Consider the following 22174-nt stretch of genomic DNA (forward strand, 5'->3'; position numbering starts at 1 on the left):
AGACTGCCTTGGTTGGCTAAGGCAGACCCATCTTGTGACCTGAGCGTTGGGATAAGTCTGGGCTCTGTTGTCAGGCGGAACAAGAAAAGATGCTACTTTCTTCGCCTCCGAGCTCGGGCATTTTTCACCCCTCATCTTGTTTCGAGTGTTCGCGATAATGTCGTCCTTATAGTTTGAAAAAATTGAGAGTGAACTTTCTGCTGTGTGGAAAGCCAGAATTGTTTTTTATCATTAAAATCCGCGTTCTTTCAACACAACCCGTTCGTCATTCAGGTCCGCATAGAGGTTTTAATGCCACCATGGGGCCAAAATGCCTGGTCGGTCATAAAATTCGCCCATTGGCTGGAGGCAACTGACGTCACCAGACCGGAAGTGACGTCATTTCCTGTAAGGGCATCAACAGCTTCTGATGCTGTTGAATTGTAAACACATAATGTAATTAGGTGTTCCTCTGATTATTTTTTTTTCACGCGGCGGTGAAATTGAGCTGTCTTGCAGCTTCCGCATTCTGGAAATTTTTCAGAAAGCAGTATGTATACATTTGCTATATATTTCAGTTTTTTTTCTGGTATGCAGTCTTATTGTTCTTTACATACAGCAATGGGCTGCTCAGCAACAGTTTTCCGGGTGGCGTTCAGCACTGAAGCTTCTTCTGGATGGAGGGAAACAACAATTTTGCTGACCTGAGATTTCCGGCCGCCATATTGAAATCTCGGACGGCCAAGGAACGTTGGGATGCGACTTGTACCATACGAGTAGTAAGAGCTAACGCGCTTAAGAGTTGAGGTGCCTATAAGAATTATTGTCAGCACACATGCATGCTTGAATGACTCTTCTCTTATTATTTTATTTATTTATTTTCCGTTTCCCCCAAAAAAACTGCGAATAAATACACAAATTCGCAGCTCGAAAACGATACTAGTAATATGCTGCCCTCGATCCAAGAAGACCAATAGGCAGCGAGACTGCGTTACGCTCTGGCGGTGAGAAACGACTTGTTTACACCGCCGTCTACGTCAGTAAATAAACTTGTCGATGTGTTTCCTTCCGCTTCCTTCCTACGAACCGGCTGCTGCGAAGGGCTGGCGCAAACTTCGCAGCTCGGCTGGGGTTTCGACTGCGGTAGTAATCTTACAAATATTCGGACGCTATTTTCTAGCCGTTATACGCGTGCGTTATTAGAAAAAAAACTTATATAACACGCCAAAAACTCTTCTCAGCTGGTGGCGATGAGTATATGTTTCAATACACTGCTTCATACCGATGCCTGAAAAGCAATGGCAATTTTGTCGCTGTGTATTAAAGTGAAAAATATAGTATTGTAGGATACAGCTTAAAAAAAAACACTAGTTGTTAAGACTGGGCCATGGCTGCGAACTCTTGTATTACTCCGCTATTCAATCACAACAATAAACGAAATCAGATTTTTAAATTTCGGCTTTTTTAAACGAGCCGTTTATAAAAATTTTAGTGCATCTAACTTTCTTATTGTGGTTGGCTTCTTGTTTAGATGACAAGAAAAGTTTTAACAACGGACTACTTTTTTGTCGCGGAGGAATTCTATGCGGCAGCTCTAAATGTGGCCGGAGCTTCACTGCAGACTTAAGTGGTATCCGACTAGAGTGTTCCAATAAACAACCTAATACTTGACTAATAAAGTTAACCATAACCAGTGCTTATTGAACGGGTGTCATAGCGTTACAGCCTCTCCATATACATCTCGTCATAAAACAATATTACAAAGTTCACCATAACCAGTTCCACCGACCGAAGCTTTCCGGCTAATGGCGCTTGGAGTAGTACATATATATGGGACAGAACATACACACCAAATCTAGTGCATTCCTTCAGCAAAGATGCCCGGTTTGTCACTCCTGAGTTTTCTGTACCGGTGTCCTGTTTGTTACTGCTCAGTTTTCTTTACCGATGACAGGAGAATGATAAAAATATCGACATAGCAGCTAGGCACCCTTCTAATAAAATGGAGTTAGGTGATGACGTCTCTTTTCTCATCGAAAAAAATAAACACAATAAAAAGACCAACTATAATCAGCCCGGAGTTACACCCTCTCACCTCATCTGTCCGGTTTGAAGCATTATTCGGAAGGCCAGATTCTTTTTCTTCTTTTTTTTCACCGTTGCTGGTTATACATTCTTTACAGTAACAGGCACAAAAGACGGGGGCGACCCGTTTATACCGAAACGCTTTAACTATTATCCAGAGTTTCGCGGCTGTTCCGACTCGGAGTAGAGTTAATCGAAAAACTAGTTTTTTTTATTGTTATTATCGTATATTTGAATCTTTCCCCGAGTCTAGGCTCCAAGTTTCATCCGGCGGCAAAATAGCACTTGTCGCGCTCTCCAAAGGCGTGTCAGATAGACGCGTTCGCTCGAGATTTCTGAAAAGCCGGGTCGGTGTATCTTAGAACGGCAAATCCTTTGTGTAAACAGAGCCCGAGGCGAGAAAAATGTGTCTGTATAGCGTTAGTTTGCGAGGAGCTCCTTCTCGGGTGCTTTACATGGACTGCACTTTTGGCTGGAAGGGATTCTCTCCGATATTAATTCGCTTAATACGACAGAATTCGCTTAGTATATACGACAAATCCTCACCGAGCCCCCATTTATTACGACCAAGAAGCCTGCACATCGTTTGTTGCGACGACCATGGTACGAAATGCTTGCTGTCGTTGCGTTTGTTGGTTTTATTGCTGTTAAATGCGGCTGTGGAGAGGACTCGCGAATATATTTTGCTGCGACGACTGGTGTTTAAAATATGAACTATCGTTGCTTTGACTTGACCTTAAAATGCGCGAGAAATTGAAACGCCAGATAAAGTCCCTAGACGTCCAGCACTCGATTGTTGCTGGACCTGTTGATAGCAGAAATGCGAGGAAAAGCTGGTAGATGTAGTAAAGAAATTTATAGTACCGAATTATAACAGCAGTATTATTAGTGCTTGAATAAAACTATATAACAATTAGACTAAATCCTCAATATCTGAAAAATATAAAAATCAAGCACACATACCCAGGAACATAAAATTAAACCTATAGCAAATTCATAACCATTAGATCACCTGCTGATACAAAAACACGGCCTTCGGGATTACAGGATGTTTTAGTGGAAAAACTTTAGCCTTCCTATGAGTGATCTTGCAGAACGCCTTCTGCGCCTATACCAGCTGACACTGACTTCGGTTTGAGAAGTATGCTGGCAATCGCGGCTTGAGTAATAATTGCTGTGCAGGATAGAGCAGCCAAGCGACGATCTAAGCTCATGGATTGCGTTCGTGCCTTCTTGCGAAATTAAACTGTGTCAGAACACTTTAATCCGATTAGCTTAAGCCTAACCTGTGACAACCTCCGAATCGAATCGGACTTTTCCTGATGCGCACATAATGGTCACTTATCCTCCAAAAAGCGCAACTGCGCAGATTGAAGGAATCAAGCGACTCACAAAAGTATTTTTTTTTTTGCCAATCTTCCTGCTAAAAGTAAGTTTTTTAGAGGACTTTCATCCCGCTATACTAAGCCTAAAATGGGTGACCACTTTTAAATCGCATCGGGTTGCGTACTGTCTATATCGTACTTGGTACTCTGAGCGTCGCAGAATTAATGCGTCGTAAGCGTGACACTTGAGAAGATAAGGAAATGCTCGGGACGCGACCGTATGTTACTTTTGTGACATACCGCGTAGGCTGCTGGAAATACCCTAAAAAGGACTTTCATGCGAGTACGTTAAGCCTTAAATTGGTGACCGCCTTTAAATCGCATCGGGCTGCGTACTGTACTTGGTACTGTGAGCATAGCAGGATTAATGTGTCGTAAGCGTGACACTAGAGAAGAAAAGGAAGTGCTCGGGACGTGACCTTACGGAACTTATGTGACACACCGTATACGGTGCTGGAAAGATCCTTGCGCTAGTATGCAAATGTGACCTCCGCCGACACGCGCGTGACGACAGCAGCCGGAAGCTGCCCGGAGCAACTTGGACCGACGCCAGCGCGGTGTGTAACGCGCGCGTGTGTGACAGACGGCGAGGAACACGTGACACCTGTTCGTTACAGGGTCGCGCCCCTCTCTGGCGCTCAAGAATGCGAGCGCTTGCGCCTTGCTCCGGTAACGTACCGGTTTCGGCGCTTTATATTGAATACCTGGAAGACGTCTTTACTTGAGCGAAAAATATACGCGCACCTCTAGCGAGTATGTTTTGTTTGTTCTCATAAGCGGTATAATACAATCGTCCTTTTGCTTCGGCATAATTCCGTTATGTAAACTTGAATGATGTGATACCTACTAACCCCATTTTCTTGCCTCAATGTAAATACTGGGCGGATGGTTTCTTTTCTTTATGCGTTGTTCTGAAGATGGTCATTGTTATGTCGCGTGAATTCAATTTGCTAAATAAAGGTTTCTCTTAAAACTCGAAAATTCTGTATTCAGCGGAAATGAGGGAAGGAGATGAACTTTGGTGGGTGCTATGACATAATGGTAAAGGAGTGGATCCCAAGTGACGGCAAACGTATCACGGAACAGATGGCTATCAGGTAGAGAGGGGAGATTAGAAGACTTAGAAACTATGAGGTGGTCCCACGTTGTGAAAGACAATCTTAATTGAAGAACGGTGGGAGGGCATTTGTCCTTCAGAACGTGACCATAACTCAAAGGTATTATAAGTTCTGTGTCCATATGTACAGCCTTTGCTAAAAGTAACCAGGCTGCACGGTTTGCTTCTCAGTCGTGTATTGAAGCTCTTATGTCAGCCTTCAAGCTCTAAATCTCTATGTAGGAAGGATAACGCTTGTCCTCATCATACACGACCTCTTTGGTCTGTAGGGAAGCCTTAAGGGCTCTACTATACGAAGGAGAAGCAAACCATGCAGCCTGGTTATTTTTGACAAAGACTGTACGTCGCCATTTCCTACAGTTGCTGCTGGATATGTGTATATGGATAATGGCCTCGTCTAGAAATGCGCTTTATCTTGCCTGTTTTTTCCTTACCTCACTTGCAGTGCTCTCAGCACCGTGACTGATCAAAGTTACGAATTCGCTATAGCGTATGAATGGCTATAGCGAATTACTCGGTTCCCTGCTGAAATAGCTGATTCCGAAGCTCCAGCTTCTGCAATACTACATTGCCAAGATTTAGAGCGCCGAGAAAGCTCCATGGCCGTGCGGAAAATGTACATATTATAGCGCAATTACAAAATCGCGAAGTAACAGCACATTCCGCTAGCAGGACATGCCGGGACATCGTAGGGTTTTTCCCCACGTTCGTGATGTCACTTGGGAGGTGTGCGGCAGCGTATAGTACACGTGACGTGCCGGGTCCGGGTGAAGTGACGTCAGCGTCGGACGATCGGCCGGCTAATGAGGGAAGGGAAAGGGAAAAAAGAAACGGCCATCGCCTTCTACGGCAGACAGGATGTGAAGGTCCTGAAAAAAAAATTCCCGGCCGTCGCCGCGCCACTGCGCTTCCTACAGCTTTTCACGTCTTCTTCCCACGTTTTCTCACGCGAGCTGAGCGCGCACCAGTTGCCTTCTCATTTCCCACACCATTTCGCAACGGCTTAAAGAAAGTGCCTTCAGGCGTACTGCCCCTCTCTCGTTCTCTCTCTTTTACCTCACGCATACGTCACTTTACGCGTCACCTACGTCACGGCGTCCGCATGCCACCTCGCCTTCACGAGTTGCAAGAGCCGAATGGAGCGGCAGTGCGCTGTCCTCTCCAAATTCCCAGGAAGAGATGTGCGATAAATTTTCCCCGCGATGGGTTGATTGGCTCGTGAGTTGTGTCGAAAGGCCTGCCGCGTGTGTCGTATTTACGCGGGCCCTTGTGTAGTTAAGTCAAAATTAGATTTTTGCGCGAAGCGAAGTTCTCTGTTCAGTGACGCCCGGGTTCGAACCCGACCGCGGCGGCTGCGTTTTTATGGAGGCAAAACGCTAAGGCGCCCGTGTGCTGTGCGATGTCAGTGCACGTTAAAGATCCCCAGGTGGTTGAAACTATTCCGGAGCCCTCCACTACGGCGCCTTTCTTCTTTTCTTCTTTCATCCCTCCTTTATCCCTTCACTTACGGCGCGGTTAAGGTGTCCGCCGATATCCGAGACAGATACTGCGCCATTTCCTTTCCCCCCCAAAAAACAATTATTATTATTATTATTATTATTATTATTATTATTATTATTATTATTATTATTATTATTATTATTATTATTATTATTATTATTATTATTATTCAGTGACACCTGCTTCGGATAGCGTGTGTTGCGGGGAGCAGCTTAAGACGCTCGGCGTTCTTCGACGGCTGCGGAACGCAGTCGCCGGCTTCAGTGCACATATATACGGGGTGTGTCAGCTTGTTCAGTTCACTTGTTAGGAGGCTGTAATAGTTCCTTAGAAAAGTTCCTTTTACTATTAAGGCAATAAATTTACTTCAAACTAATTGGAACGTACAACTTGGAGTGTATTATAACTTGATATGCAACTCATTGTAAAGCATGTTATCAGATGCGCCAGAGCAAGGCACCCACCTGAAAAAAATGACGCGTTAAAAGCGGCGCTATCCATATATTGTACCATTTTTAAAAGAAATGCGTACTGAATATAGTGAGACGCACTGTATATATTCTTCACTGCATTCTAAGCGACTGTCCGCTTTCATCTCGCTTGGAGTTGTACAGTTCGGAGCAATATATAAAAGGAACATCTGATTTTTCACGTACCAATATTATGATGAATTAGTTACAGGTGCGGGCACAGCCGGCGATATCTGTCCTGCGCCGCCTAATGATAACGAGGATACGTGGGCACGCTACTTAAGGCTCGAATGCGTGACTACTTATGCACATTGACACATGTTTATGGCTACGCATGGATGAGATTATGCGCTATACGTATATGGTGTCCTCATAAAAGCAAAGTGGTTTGAAAAAAAGAAAGTAAATTGTGGACTTTGATGTCCCAAAGCGACACATGGACTTTGAAGGATACCGTACTGGAGGGCTGCGGGTTAATATAGTCCACCTGGGGATCTTAAACGTGCGTTGACATCGCATAGCACACACACGGGCGTTTTTTTTGCATTTCGTCTCTTTCAGATTACCGCAATCGAACCCGCGACCTTGGGGTCAGCAGCCGAACGCCAATTCCACTGAGCTATCGCGGCAAGTGGGCGGTTTAAAAAAAGTCGCTGGTGACGCCCGCACGGCTTACTTTTAACTCACCGGAGTGCTATAATCGAGAACTACCGTAATTTCCGGTAAACAGTTTGCGCACGGTGTATGGCCCGCAGGCCTCAATTTTTGCTGAAAAAAATGTTTTCTACTGTGTATTGTCCGCAGCAGGTAGCACATCGAATTGCGTTGGCCGATTCATGCTGCTTTGAACGATACTGAATAAAAAGATACTCTACAGCCCGCACCTATAGGTAGTCCACAGAGGCCAAACATTTAAACGTGTATAGCCCGTGGACTGTACACAGGAATGCACGCTACTTGCCGAGTATGAGTGAGATCGTCCTGTCTTCTTTTTTTTTTTTTTCACTGAAGGACGTTCTCTCTACCCGGCCCCTGCAAAGGGACTGGGGAAAACAAACGAGCCCGTTCTACTCCGATTATTCACGAACACAATGCTGTGCCTGGCAGTATTAAAACACTTCGATCCCGCGTTCACTGGCAGGTGCAAACACTGTGGGGAGGTGGCTGACACCTACCACATGGTTTGGGCTTGCCAGCGCAACTCAGCTCTCTCCACCCACCCCAACCCTACCAGAGAGGAATGGGAGGCGGCCCTGCTTGGCTGTTCGGACCTTCAGGCCCAAAAGGCTTTTGGTCAAGAGGGCTAAGCTGACGGCTTCGACCAATGGGGTCCCGGAATAAGGACTCCACCCAATGCGGGGCTCTTTAAAGAGCCTCACCTCTTTCATTCAATAAAGGCTTTTCACCACCACCACCGAGAAGAATAACCCCCACAACGTATTTTATGGTTTCAGGCAAAAGTAATATTGCACCTAATTGTCGAGCGTAAACGAAATGTGACGCCTTAATACATTTACCCCATCATGCGACGGAGTGGTGTTGAAGCAGCCCTCTAATTGCCTCTCCAATACAGCCGTGTCACGAGTAGCCCGAGGCCCGGAGATGCGATGGGGGGGGGGGGTCCGCGACGGCGTCAAAAATGCGCCTCCGAGAAAAGGTGTCCGCCGAGACAACGTGACTCGATTCGGAGATAGGACGCCTTAAAGCAGCACTGTCAGCGTCGGAGTGCGCCTCTGTGGCGTCTCGCCGACGTTTTAATGTCGGCCGGGCGCTTCTCCGAAGCACTCACGCTCGTTACATTCTACGTGCCGTGGATGCCGGACTAAGCGTATACGTACTCTTCGATATCGGTTTGATTGCCTCGCTTTATGTGTTTGTTGCGTCGCTTTTTCCGACCAATCTGTTTTACTTTCTTTGTTTTTTCTTTTTTTGTTTGATTGCTTTGTACAGCCGTGGTGTTGGCTTTGCATTGCGGGCTTTCTGTGTCTACCCCGCTGAGTGTCGGTGGTCAGCGTTGCAATCTCGCGCGGTTCGCTCTGGAACTGGCGTGTATATGTTGGCGGAGTTTCTGAAAAATACCGAAACTTTTCAAGCGCTACAGCTGCCTGGTTTGCAACGATGCAGCAATGGAACTCTCGGAAAAACCGTAAAATCTCGAGAGTTTCGCCGGAGTACACAGCGCGCGTGAGAGGGCTTCTTTCAACCTTGGGCTGTACGACGCATGTCCACGTGGTCATGTGACCTTATTGCCTCGCGGGTTGTCTACCACGTGACGTCAGCGTCACGTGGAAGGCAGGCTTTTCAAACAAGACTCGTCTTAGGAGGCTTGCTACTGACCAGAGCGCTTCGCACCGTTCAGCTCGTTCAGGGAAGTACCTTACTGGCTACATGTAGGTAAGTGGACACTTAGCTGCCTCTACGGTGGAAAATGATAATTCTGAGCGCTGAATACAAGTAAAGTGTGCAAGGACGAACCAGGAAAGAGATAACGCGATCCGTGTTATCGGTGTTGTTCTGCTTAACTGCGGAATCAGTGCTGGGTTCGGCGGGTGTGTCTCGGCGGCGCATGTAACAAAAAAGAGAAAGGAGATGTGATATGCGGCCAACTTGGCAGAAAAACTGGGAGTGTTGTTTGTAAGGCGCGTTTCAAACGAATAACATACATACGCACCCGATGCCATGTTAAACGCGTCAACGACTTTGGATGCCTATTAGGGTTGCCTTCAACGAGATGTCGACCTCACCGCATTGTTCGAAACGCGTTTGCTTTTCTCCGTGATGCGTCAGTTGGAATGTGTGGAATACGGGCAGCTTGTATGGTGCTGTTGCAGAGTTGATTTGGTGGATAATAATGGCTGTCATTCGAAATAAACAGTTTCATGAGTGTTCCTATGAACGTGGGGAATTAAAATTGAAAATTTGCTCTGGGTAAACTAGAGAGCGCCGTAACTGTCACATTTCTCGGCGGACACCTCAACCTCGCCGTGTGGGAAGGGTTGAAGGAAGTAGTGAAAGAGTGAAGGCATAACTATAAGATTGGTTTATGGTTTGCTTTATGGGGGTTTAACGTGCCAAAGCGACTGAAGGCTATTAAGGACGCAGTAGTGAAGTGCTCCGGAAATAATGACCACCTGAATAACTAAAGAGGTTCCGTAGCGGAGGGCTCCGGAATAATTTCGCCCACCTGTGCCATCTTTAAGGTTCACCGGCATTTGTGCTTTTTTTAGAGAGATCGAGAGAGAAATGGAGCAGTAACTGTCTCACTCCTCGGTGGACGCCTCAAGTGCGCCGTGAGTGAAGGGGAGTGAAAGATGAAAGAGGGTATTGAAGTGGAGGGCTCCGGAATTATTCCGACCAGCTGGGTCATCTTTAAGGTTCACCGACGTTAGTGTTTTATTTTTTTTGAGACAGAGAATTTACGAAGTAACTGTCTCGCTTCTCGGCGGACACCTCAACCGCGCCGTAGGGGAAGGGATAAAGGAGGGACTGAGAGGAGAAAGGAAGAAAGAGGTGCCGTAGTGGAGGGATATATATATATATATATATATATATATATATATATATATATATATATATATATATATATATATATATATATATATATATATATATATATATAGGAAGTTATGGATAAAGGAGGGAGTGAGAGAAGAAAGAAATAGGCGCCGTAGTGGATGGCTCCGGAATAATTTCTACCACCTGGGGATCTTTAACGTACTCTGACATCGCACAGCACACGAGCCCCTGGCGTTTCGCCTTCATGGAAACGCAGCCGCCGCGGTCTTGTTCGAACCCGTGAAGTCCGGATCAGTAGCCAAGCGCCTTTTGCATTTCTGAAGGTTTGAAAGCGCAGGGAAAAGGAGGGGGGGGTGGCGAAAGGAAAGGCGCGGTAAGTGTCCTACTCTGAGCGAAAGCATGGAGGAAGTGATAGAGGAATAGAAAGAACAGGTTTTTTTCTGAGCTCTGCGGTTCGTAAAAGATCAGCATTGGCTACTGGTTAGGCCATCTCCCAGATTATCTGCGCTAACCAGTTGCGTTAAGTGCACTTACGAAAAGATCGGTGCTTTGAGTGACGGACGCTAATTGAGGTTCGTAAGAAACGATAAGAGAGACGAGCGCGGGACTGAGCGATGAGAGGCGACGTGGCTTGCATGACGAACTGAAGGCGCCAGGCTCGGCGTGGATCCCTTAATTTCCGGCTGCAATAAAGAAGCCCTCACGCGATCTCAACGCGATAGCGGCAGCCGGTGTATCTAATGCTTACGTAACATACGGGTCGACGTCAAGTTGTGAGCCGAATGCAATCTTAGAGGCGTAGCTTTTGAAGGGAAAGAATATATATATATATACATATATATATATATATATAGAGAGAGAGAGAGAAAGAGAGAGAGAGAGAGAGAGAACGATAATAAACGAAAGAATCGCCGAAAAAAAGAAGAGAAATTGAGTGATCGAAAAGAGAGAGAATTGCACGAAATGTAAAGAAGGGGGAAGTTAGATAACAGCCGCGAATTTTGAAGAAAGGCAACCGAGCTATTCCCTCTCCCCTGAGCGAATCACTGAAGTGATTACTATAGTATATATCCTCCTCCGCGAGAGCGACTGCAGAAGGATCACATGACCACATTGTGAACATTTTCGTGAGCACCCATTCATCAGCCCGTAACACTACGGAGTCAAATGGAGAGCTAAATGACTCCCCTTGTGTCATATTATGGGAGTCATGTAGGACAGATGAGGAGTCACGTGGAGGTTGGGGTATACATATGAAGGATGCCAGCAGTCACCGAAACCAAATGTAGGGGAGTGTTTCTCTTTTTTTTTCAGTTTCTCCTGTTAATCCATGACTTATTAATAGTGTAATTATTTTCTGGCTGAATGATAATTGATTAGACAGTTCAAGAAAAAAACAACCATGTGCCGCCGATGGGATCCGAACCCACGACCTCCGAATTACACGTCCGGTACCCTACCAACTCAGTTACGGCGGCGGCTGTCCAATCTTCTCTTTTCGTGGGTATTTACGTTGCATGCAACCTAGCATTGAGAGTGTTCACCAGCGCCACCCTCGTCCATAGCGGCGGGCGTTGTACGCCTAAAAGGGGCCTTTCGACTCACTATCCGTGCTACTGCGAACGACCTGCAGATAGCTAGCGCTCCCAGATACTGTGCCTTTTCCGCACGTGCAGATATAAGTCCAACAAGCAGTATGGCAACGCCAGGGAAGCTCTTCTGACATTGTAATAATAATAATAATAATAATTGGTTTTGGTGGAAAGGAAATGGTGCAGTATCTGTCTCATATATCGTTGGACACCTGAACCGCGCCGTAAGGGAAGGGTAAAGGAGGGAGTGAAAGAAGAAAGGAAGAGAGAATGCCGTAGTGGAGGGCTCCGGTATAATTTCGACCACCTGGGGATCTTTAACGTGCACTGACATCGCACAGCACACGGGCGCCTTAGCGTTTTTCATCCATAAAAACGCAGCCACCGCGGTCGGGTTCGAACCCGGGAACTCCGGATCAGTAGTCGAGCGCCCTAACCACTGAGCCACCGCGGCGGGTGACATTGTACCTGGCTCCGCACTTTTTCGCGTGCCACCTCCCAAGCCGCACAGATAATAGGCCTAATATTGGAAAGAGATGGTTTACATTGGTCATTTGTAGAGCCAGCATTTGCCGATACATCTCCAATATTGGCGAAATTACCTGTGCTGCTTGGGAGCTGTTGCGCTGCGCTACCGTTCCCAGCGCCGCATTTCTGGAGCCATCGCATGCATAGCGGCAGCGGCTGCCTAGAGAATGTCCCTGCCTCTCTCTCCCTCCATTTGTTCCTCCTCTCTCTCGGTTGCGACAACGCGCACGCAGCGTTATCCTCCTTATCCACGCCGACGATGATCCGCATTCCCGGGCGTAACTTATCCTCATCCTCCTCGCGATGGCCGCCAGAGAAGGGCGCGCGCTCGGACGACCTTGCCCCCCATTCGTATTCGCAACGGCGCGCTGGCTGACGCCTCTCTCTGCCTCGCTTTTAGGTGTCGTCCGGCGTGCTGCGCGTGACCTTGCGGGCCGTCTCTCCCTTGTTACGTCCTCCGCCGTTGCCTCGTCTACTATTCCGCTTGCTGCTGCTGCTGCTGCTGCTGCTGCTTTTTCGACGTTTTTACGCTTCTTTGTTTCTTTCAAATTTTCTCTTCTTTTGTTCCATTGTTTCGATTTTTCCTTTCCTTCTTTATTCTCTTTCTCTCTATTCCCAGCTACCTCCCTTTCTCTTCTTATTTGCGTCTATATCCCTTTCTCTCCGTATCTCACTTTGCTTCTACCCCATCCCATTAAGAGGACATAGAGCCTTCCCAATTGAAAGTCGTTTTATCAATCAATTCTTTCTTTAATCTTCGTCTCCTTTCTTGCTGCCTCGCTCTATCTTTCTCCTTCCAAGGTCGCTCTCTCTCTCTCTTCATCTTTCACTCTTTTTTGTTTCTTTTTTTCTCTGTTTATTGCTTTCCCTGTCTTCTTTTTTTTCGTCCCTTCTTTATTTTGCTTGATTTCCCTCCTTGATTTCTTCCTTGCTTTCTTTCTATCTTTTTTTTTGTATTATTTCGTCGGGCTGCCTGAAACCCTTGCTTTCCCGCCTTCTCCGCGTCCGCGCACGGCCGTAGACGGCCGGCCGTGCGAGACGCGTACATGGAGGTGGAGGTGCCGACTATCTCTCCTCTCTCTTATCCTCCTCCTCCTCCTCCCTTCGGGCAAACTCGCAGCGAGGGCGAGCGACGCGAGACGATATCACGCCGCCGGACTTTAGCTGAGCGGTCGGACAGAGCCCGTCTGTGTTCAGTCGCCGAGTGTTAGAGAAAGTGGACGCGTGAGTAAAGTGTATAAAACTGGCTCTGTGACCGGCGGCAGGTTCCCTCGGGGATTCTTATTACGATCGCGCTTCGGGACTCTTCGCCAGTGCCGTCCTCGTCGTCGTGTGTATACCGTCGCTTTTCAACCCCCGTGATCGACGCTGTCGTGTTCCGCCGCCACCGCGTGCGGGACGTCGAGCTAGGGAGTTGGCGCCCTCGTCGACACCATGCCGGACTTTGGCGGATTCGTGCGTCCGCTCAAGGCGTGAGTAGCACGTGCGCATGTTAACGAGTTGTTTCTTAGCCGTTGGTTGGTTGGTTAGTAGCGCGATAAACAACCATCTCAAGCGCAGTTAGCGATCGCGGCGCCGCCAAGCGGTTGCCGTCGGGTCTAGCACGACCATGCATGTCAAGCTCATCGACAGAAACTCAGCTCTCAAGACTCAGTGGCTTTTGGCGTTTCAGGCGGAGGCGCTAGCACTCCGCCACGACGGCTCGATACTCCCTCCTTTATCCCTTCCCTTATGGCGTGGTTCAGGTGTCCAACTATGTAGGAAACAGATATTGCGCCATTTCCTTTCCACAAAAACCAATTATTATTTATTATCAAGACTCGGTGGCGCGATGGAACGTTGCTCGCTTTCGGGAGCCTAGGTGTTCGGTTCGGTCCCCTGGCTGTTTGGCGTTCGGTTGTTTACTGTGCCCAATACGACGCGAGTGTTTCCGTTTTATGCATTGTTGCAAAAATTACATCTTCGGATTGTGTCGTAACTTTAGGCTAGTTTCTGCGGTGCTTGGTGTTTGGAGACACAAAAAATTGGAAGTTGAGGCCAGATCTGTACTTGATATGGTTAATTGATTTGATGGTGCAGTTGAACCCTGTTATAAAAAAGTTGAAGGGGCCCGTGGCGATTACTTTGTTATAGCCGTAGCTTCCTTACAGCCCGTGTTGACCCAGTTTCCAAGGGGAGTCGTCATTCCTTCGTTGTATCTATTGTTTTGTTATTAACCGTTTCCTTATAACGAGGTTCGGCTGTAGAAATATGCGCCCTGGTAACATCGAGCGACTGACTGATTGAGCGTTGGCCGCCAATGAAATGCTCTGGATTACGATATGATCAGTAGCGGAGAGCTCCTGGTCAGTTTGGGCCACCTGGACTACTTTAACGGGAGTTGAAACATTAATACATGGGCGTCCTTGCGTGTCATACCCATGGAAATTCAACCGCCACAGCCGGCATTGAACCCGCGACCTTGGCCTCAGCTGCAGAACGTTGTAACTACCGAGTCGCAACGGGGGATTGATAGTAGTGAGAACTGGGAAGTGGGGGCTAGTCGTCCTTGTAGCGATAGTTATAACATTCGTCACTGACAACATAGAAAAAAACGCGCTGCAGCAGCATATAAGAAATTAATAATGAGCTGTCAGTTTCATGCGCGTACCTGGAATATGGTGATGGTAAAAACGGCACCGAGTATGCAAAAATATTAAGAGGAAACAAGCTTGCTCTTTTATTAATTCAACCTGCATCTATTGTTAGATTGCTCATTAAAAAAAACGAATCAAAATTGCACCCAAGTTCCTTCCTTTCGATGGCAGGGTCTACGGCCGGCATTCTTGGGCCGTATTCCGTTTCTAGAGGGGGCGAAGTTTTTGATTTCCCTTGCGTTCGGGGAAAAAGTTCTCGCCCGGTATACTAATTTGCGCTATCGAGTCTTCTAACCTGTGTAGGATATTACTTGCTCTATATTGCGCTCTGGAAATTCCATAGAGAATTCAAATATTTCGTGTGGACTCTCAAAATAAAGAGTCCACTTTTAATAATAATAATAATTGGTTTTTTGGGGGGAAAGGAAATGGCGCAGTATCTGTCTCATATATCGTTGGACACCTGAACCGCGCTTTAAGGGAAGGGTAAAGGAGGGAGTGAGAGAAGAAAGGAATACACTTTTGCACGTTTGCGGATTTCTTTCCATGGCGCTCTTCTCCTGAGTAACGTTCTCGATCGATATACAGCTCGAAAAAAAAAAGGCGTTATCTCATCTCCTAATGTTGCTGCTAGGTTGGTGGCTGCCGTGTTTCTGTTTTGGGCGCATTATTTTAGAAACGAACACGGGTGGGGTGCGACTAGAACGCGACCGTCCTTGATAACGCAATCGTTGCGCCTGTTTTGTCTCTCCCGATGCATACGTCGACTGCGCTATTGGCACCAGGGCGTTCGGATCTAATTAAAGCCGTCGGGACAACGACCGTTAAGCATGCGCCGAATGCCGCAGTTAGAAGAACGAAGTTGTTTAGGCGTCTAGAAAATCTAGGGGGGGGGGGGGGGGGGCTTTATTTTTATTCTGAAGATCTTTTTCCCGCTTATCAGTTTTAAGCGTGCATACAGAATAAAAATAATGCGCTAAATGGGCAGCGCACAACACCCTGTTTAAGTTTCGTTTTCTTCCTTCCTTTCTTTCCTCCTTCCTTCTTTCCTTCCTTCTTTCTTTCCTTCCTTTCCTCTTCTTTCATTCCTTCTTCCTTTCTTTCTACTCCCGCCGGGTTTAACAGATGAAGCGCGCGGAGTGCTCGAACGTCAAGATCAATGTCTCTACCGCGCCTGTCTCGCGGTTGGATGCCTGTTGCCCCAGCATTTATGGTGTTGGCTCCGGCACTCTGTTGTTTTTGTTTGTTTTTTCTCACCTGACACGTGTGTACAGTGTTCCTCTGTGTTCGTACCTTCTTCCCTTGCCACCTCCTCTTATCCACCTATCACTTCCCCTTTCCCCCTTCTGACAAATTTGTTTCGCGCCGGAGACGATTTATCTCTTGCGAGGTCGCACTTCCGGCCTGTGTACCTAAACATCCAGGCGCGAAAAAAAAAAAAGAAAACTCCTTTCAATTCGTAACACGAGGCCTGCATGTTCTACTTGTTTTTATTTCATTTTCCTTCCATTATTCTTTGTACGAGGTGTGCTTATGTTTGTATTTTACTGGCCGTCGACCTCTTTGAAATTACGGGCGAAAAGTTTCTTCCGCGCCTGACGTTATCGTGGGCGTTCCAGAACAGCTGCTTTCCCGGCGCCCGTGGGAAACTAATTATGTCGTGTGTTCACGCGCTAAGCTATACCGAGCTACGTTGCCCAAACAACACAGGTAATAATAATAATAATAATAATAATAATAATAATAATAATAATAATAATAATAATAATAATAATAATAGTAATAATTGGTTTTTGGGGAAAGGAAATGGCGCAGTATCTGTCTCATATATCGTTGGACACCTGAACCGCGCCGTAAGGAAAGGGTAAAGGAGGGAGTGAAGGAAGAAAGGAAGAATAGGTGCCGTAGTGGAGGGCTCCGGAATAATTTCGACCACCTGGGGATCTTTAACGTGCACTGACATCGCACAGCACACGGGCGCCTTAGCGTTTTTCCTTCATAAAAACGCAGCCGCCGCGGTCGGGTTCGTGTGTTCACGCGCTAAGCTATACCGAGCCACGTTGCCCTAACAACACAGGTAATCGGCGCAATATTGAAAATGTATTGGCAGAAGCCGGTCCTCCAAAGGACGAGAATAGGGCCATCCATATCCAATCTTCAGCCGATTATATGTGTTACTTGGGTTGGGTTTTTTTACCGGTAAAAATGGTCACGAAAAAACCGCCAGATGACGTCACCACGGTATCGAAGAAAAAAAAAATTTTTTCCGAAGGTGCGGAGAATTGAATTCCGGACTTTCAGATTGAGCGGTTAGCACGAAACTCATTGGCAACTAAACCTTTTCATTTATTTATTTATTTATTTATTTATTTATTTATTTATTTATTTATTTATTTATTTATTGCCCTTATTTTACTAAAAAAACCTCCACACTGGACGAATCAGGCAGGTGATCCGGTTTACAGACAATTGTTCTCACTATAGACCATTCACGCTTGTCACTTTCTCCAGCGCACTTATCACTCAGGTACACTAGGCTGAGTTTTCAAAACCACATAACTGCGTTGCTTCATGGCGAGCAAATAGCCGCCGCGGTGGCTGAGTGGTTATGGCGCTCGGCTGCTGGCCCGAAAGACGCGGGTTCGATCCCGGCTGCGGCGGTCGAATTTCGATGGAGGCGAAATTCTAGAGGCCCGCGTACTGTGCGATGTCAGTACACGTTAAAGAACCCCAGGTGGTCGAAATTTCCGGAGCCCTTCACTACGGCGTCTCTCATAGCCAGAGTCGCTTTGGGACGTTAAACCCCCATAAACCCATAAACCAAATCATGGCGAGCAAAGGTGCTAGTAGTGTATTCTTTGCCTTACGACTATATGCTAATGAGTAGGGGCATCATTAGAAAGGAAGACAAAAATTAATAAATCAATAAAAATAATGAAAATTCATTAATTAGTGAAATAAGTGAGATTTTATTTTTTTACTTGGTGCGCTATATTTTAGCTATCGGGCAAGTTAAATAGCGTGCATATTTAACGAATGTAGGATTAACTCAATCTGTCAGCGCTACCAAAAAAAATGGAGGAAACACTTAAGCTCCGCCTTAAGGGTATGACACGATAGCGTAATGGGTTAATTCCCGTATGTGCGGAAACTCGTTCTCTACATTCGTAGATCCCTGGGAGTCCTCACACCACTCCTGGCGCAGTGGTGCAGCGGTTAAGCGATGGCCCTGCGGTGACAGGTGCTCCCATCTAGCGGTGGGCCCTGTGTGGCTAAGGTTGCTCTTCCCGAGCGACCAGTCATTAATTTAACTGCCACCTGCCACGGTGGGCTGTTTTCCCACTACCCGGTGGGCAGGTTGTGATGACGCAATGAGGTCACGTGACCTAGGTGGTCCGCCTGCCTCCTAGGTTGCTCGCCGCATGAAGACCACCTGTTAGAGCCATGCGCGTGATTTTTCCCTCAAAACGACGACGCCTGGTTTTCTGCGTGACGGGGCCTTTAACGCTGCACCGTTAACGATTAAAGACAGAAAAACACTACGCCCTCTCCTCACTTGTTAGCGTCCCATCTGTTACTCAGTGCGTATACAGAACCTCTTCAGAAACCCACGCTGCCGGGAGTCTCAAACTTGGCTCATACAAGTGTTCTTCAGCGAATCCCTTCCACAAACGCTTGTTAGGAAACCTTTCGAGAGCGTTTCTTTCGATAAGAGTTCACATACAGTGGTAAAAAAAAAAGAAACGGAAGATAAAAACCGACTTCCTGTATCCGCTCCTCAAGTGATGATTCTGCAACGGCGAGCAAGTCCGGGGCAGCGCGACCTTGCCCGTTATCGTGACTTTAACCGGACACTTGACGGACGTTGCACTTTATCCGTCTTCGCCTGGCTCCCTCTGCTTCCATCGCTGACCTTCTTCCTCCGTTCTTTCCCTCCTTCGGTGCCGTGGCATTGAAGGAAAAATGTGGAAGTCGTAGCTTCCTGCTAGCTACGAGAGTAGTATAGTATAGCTCGAGGCGAGAAGCTCGTTCTAGCTACCGCACGCTTTGTTCACTGATAAATTACTGCCTGAGGACATAACGGACTAAGGGGCTCTTTAATACAATGTTGAAGGAGTTGACGGGTAGGGTGGGCTATCCCTGAGAAGCTCGGGAGAAGCACGTGCGATGAAGGATACAGGGGATAGGAGAAGTTCGAAGAGCTCCTGGTCCACTATATGTCCCGGCTCCACTGTATGTTTACTATATGTCCGCTACATATCCACTATATGTCCCGGCTTCACTATATGTTTACTATATGTCCACTATATGTCCCGGCTCCACTATATGTTTACTATATGTCCACTATATGTCCAGGATCCGCTATATGTCCAATATATGTCCCGGCTCCATTATATGTTTACTATATGTCCACTATATGCCCTGATCCGCCATATGTCCACTATATGTCCACTGTATGGATATATGTATAACCACTATATGTCCGGTTATCAGAGGCCCGCTATGTTAATATATGGTGCACCAAACAAACAGGCATAAACCATGAAAACAGGCGTAAATTGAACCATATATTTTTGCTTAGTTTCTTTTTTAATCTGGTTATTACTTTACATGCTGGCTGGAGGGGATACAAAATACTATTTGATTTTGAGCGTTCCCCCTGCAAGGTTAAAAATCTGTCATTTGATAGCGATATTGTTTAAAAACGCGTGCTTCTGTTCCGTTGGAGAGCCCACTGCTTTGTCCAGCTTTATAGCTGGATCGCAAGTAGCACTTTATCTTGTAGTCTTTACGTCGGCGGTTCGATTCCTAGTTCAAACCAGCGGTTAATGGCCGTCTTCCCTTTTCACACTATTGTCTAATGGCCGCTGACCGACCATTTTTGCTCGGGGCTCTATGAGAGCTTGCCTCAATGAAACAAGAAGAACGTACGTCTCCTTACTAAACACCATTTATTGTTTAATCCCATAACTACTCGTGACTACGCTGTACTGCGCGCAGGACAAAAGCATTATTAGTTTTCCTTAGAGACATGGGTTTGGTGGACACTATTTGACAATCATGTATGTGTTTGTGAGTGCGTGAGTGTGCTTGATTTCACCATTCACTCTTTTGTTTTTCCCTTTTCCTACCCGCCGCGGTGGCTCAGTGGTTAGGGCGCTCGGCTACTGATCCGGAGTTCCCGGGCTCGAACCCGACCGCGGCGGCTTCGTTTCTATGGAGGCAAAGCGCTAAGGCGCCCGTGTGCTGTGCGATGTCAGTGCACGTTAAAGGTCCCCAGGTGGTCGAAATTATTCCGGAGCCCTCCACTACGGCGCCTCTTTCTTCCTTTCTTCTTTCACTCCCTCCTTTATCCCTTCCCTTACGGCGCGGTTCAGGTGTCCAACGATATGTGAGACAGATACTGCGCCATTTCCTTTCCCCAAACACCAATTAATGTTATCCCTTTTCCTCTCTTTTTCACCCCCCTCTTCTCTAATCTTCTTCTCTTCTTTCACCCTCACCTGGAGTTGCATGCCAGGTCAACAAGCAGGCAGACCTCTCCTGTTTCATTGAAGTCTCTCTCTTTACTGCCACCCATTTCGAAGACTGTCGACTCCTGCGATACGCTTCCCGAGATACTTCTTGACGCTCCATGCCTCCCTATGGGCGCACTCGGCGTCTCTCTCGATATTCTCGTCTCCGTTGGGGGGGGGGGGGGGGGGGGGGGGGGGGGTTGTTGTTTTTAAACACTCCCTTCGCCCGCATATCCTCGCTCTTGAAGGGCGGCGCCCCAGCGTTTGACAAGTGCTCCAAATTTGGACGGGCGCCAACCAAGAAGTAAGCACGCACGAAAAACACACACGCAGACAGAACGCGCGCACTATCCGGCCTTACATATACCACGGAGCCACGTGCGCCGCGGCCGGCGCGACCAGGAAAACAAGTCCATAACACACGCACGGCTTCGTCGTTTATACTTCTTATCCCGAGCACAGGCGGCGTTCCTTTCCGCCTGGAAGTGCACTGCACGTGTGAAGCAGCTCACGGAAGCTGGAGATCGAAGGCGGCTTCTGTGTACCCGTGCTATCGCCGCCGGCTTAATAATAATAATAATAATTGGTTTTTTGGGGAAGGAAATGGCGCAGTATCTGTCTCATATATCGTTGGACACCTGAACCACGCCCTAAGGGAAGGGATAAAGGAGGGAGTGAAAGAAGAAAGGAAGGAAGAGGTGCCGTAGTGGAGGGCTCCGGAATAATTTCGACCACCTGGGGATCTTTAACGTGCACTGACATCGCACAGCATACGGGCGCCTTAGCGTTTCTCCTCCATAAAAAAAATCAAAAAAATTTTTTCACCTCTGTTTATTTCTCTGCGCTCCAAGAGCTCAGTAATAAACAGAGGTGAAAAAAAAATTTTAAAAATTTTGAATTTTTTTTTATTGAGATGGACATCAAAGGAGAGGTTTGTGCCATGGCTACTTTTTTTCTCATAAGGGATGGAAACACGCTGGAATTGTCGGTATAATACACGGCAAGACATAGCTACAGCACACAACACAGAGAAAAAAAATGGCGTTAGTTAAAGTGATATACGTTATAAGGTACCTTGTGCCTTACAAGGTACCTTGTAATGTCATACGTTACAGTGTTATAGCTTACAAAGTACGTTACAAGTCACCTTGTAAGGTAAGTATTACATCTTATAAGGTACCTTGTAAGGTATAACACATCAAGGTACCTTATAAGATGCCTTGTAAGGTAGAATAATTTTCTCGCCGCTTGATATATAGTTAAGATTTCGGTGGATCCCCAGTAAGTCGCATTAAAAAAAAAATCCCAACTTTCCTCGCGTGCGGCAATGAAAACTGGTTGAACTTCTGTGTGTCTCAACTGTTCGTAACTGTTGTACTGATATGCTTCTACAATTAGTATATAGTCAAGTCCAACTTTCTCGGACACCACTTTTAATTGTGAAGAAACTGCCAAATATTGTAAGATACTGCTATGAACGTATTTACGCCAATGGTCTAATCTTCCGACGCGTTGAAAAATATTGCTTTTAAAGTTTGTCCTGCACTTGCATTGAGTAGTTAGGACTACCATAGTCGTGTTGCCATAGTCAATTGGGTCCGTTTTTATAGCAAAAAACTATACAACCGTCCCGAGGAAACATCTAGATATATTGATTGTCATGTTGCGATCTTAGGACATCCGGAAATATTGATTTCATAAACAACTTCCCGTTCAGAAAATTCGCTTGTACTGAATTTCCGGGTTTGTGATTCAATCATGTGAATGTCTCGATATTGACAGGAGTTTTCGCGCAATCTTTTAATGAGAGCGTCAAGACTGCGGTCTGCTACCGAGTTGACCCCGTGACC

The 22174-nt window shown here is 46.7% G+C and overlaps 1 protein-coding gene across 12 annotated transcripts in view; it reads left to right on the forward strand.

Annotated features, from left to right (window-relative positions):
• dnc (phosphodiesterase dunce) overlaps window positions 1-22174 on the forward strand; it is a 699755-nt gene that overhangs the window by 585585 nt on the left and 91996 nt on the right. Inside the window, exon 1 of one of the 12 annotated variants that reach the window (XM_077643100.1) lies at window positions 13328-13644. The exons of the other annotated variants lie outside the window; for them this stretch is intronic. Coding sequence (XP_077499226.1) covers window positions 13607-13644 — 38 coding nt within the window. The 5' untranslated portion in view covers window positions 13328-13606. Of the gene's footprint in view, window positions 1-13327; window positions 13645-22174 lie in introns of those variants that run through there. 12 annotated transcript variants of the gene reach the window in all.

Source organism: Amblyomma americanum, chromosome 11, assembly GCF_052857255.1.
Source record: "Amblyomma americanum isolate KBUSLIRL-KWMA chromosome 11, ASM5285725v1, whole genome shotgun sequence".
In the NCBI taxonomy this organism is placed as follows: Eukaryota; Metazoa; Arthropoda; class Arachnida; order Ixodida; family Ixodidae; genus Amblyomma; species Amblyomma americanum.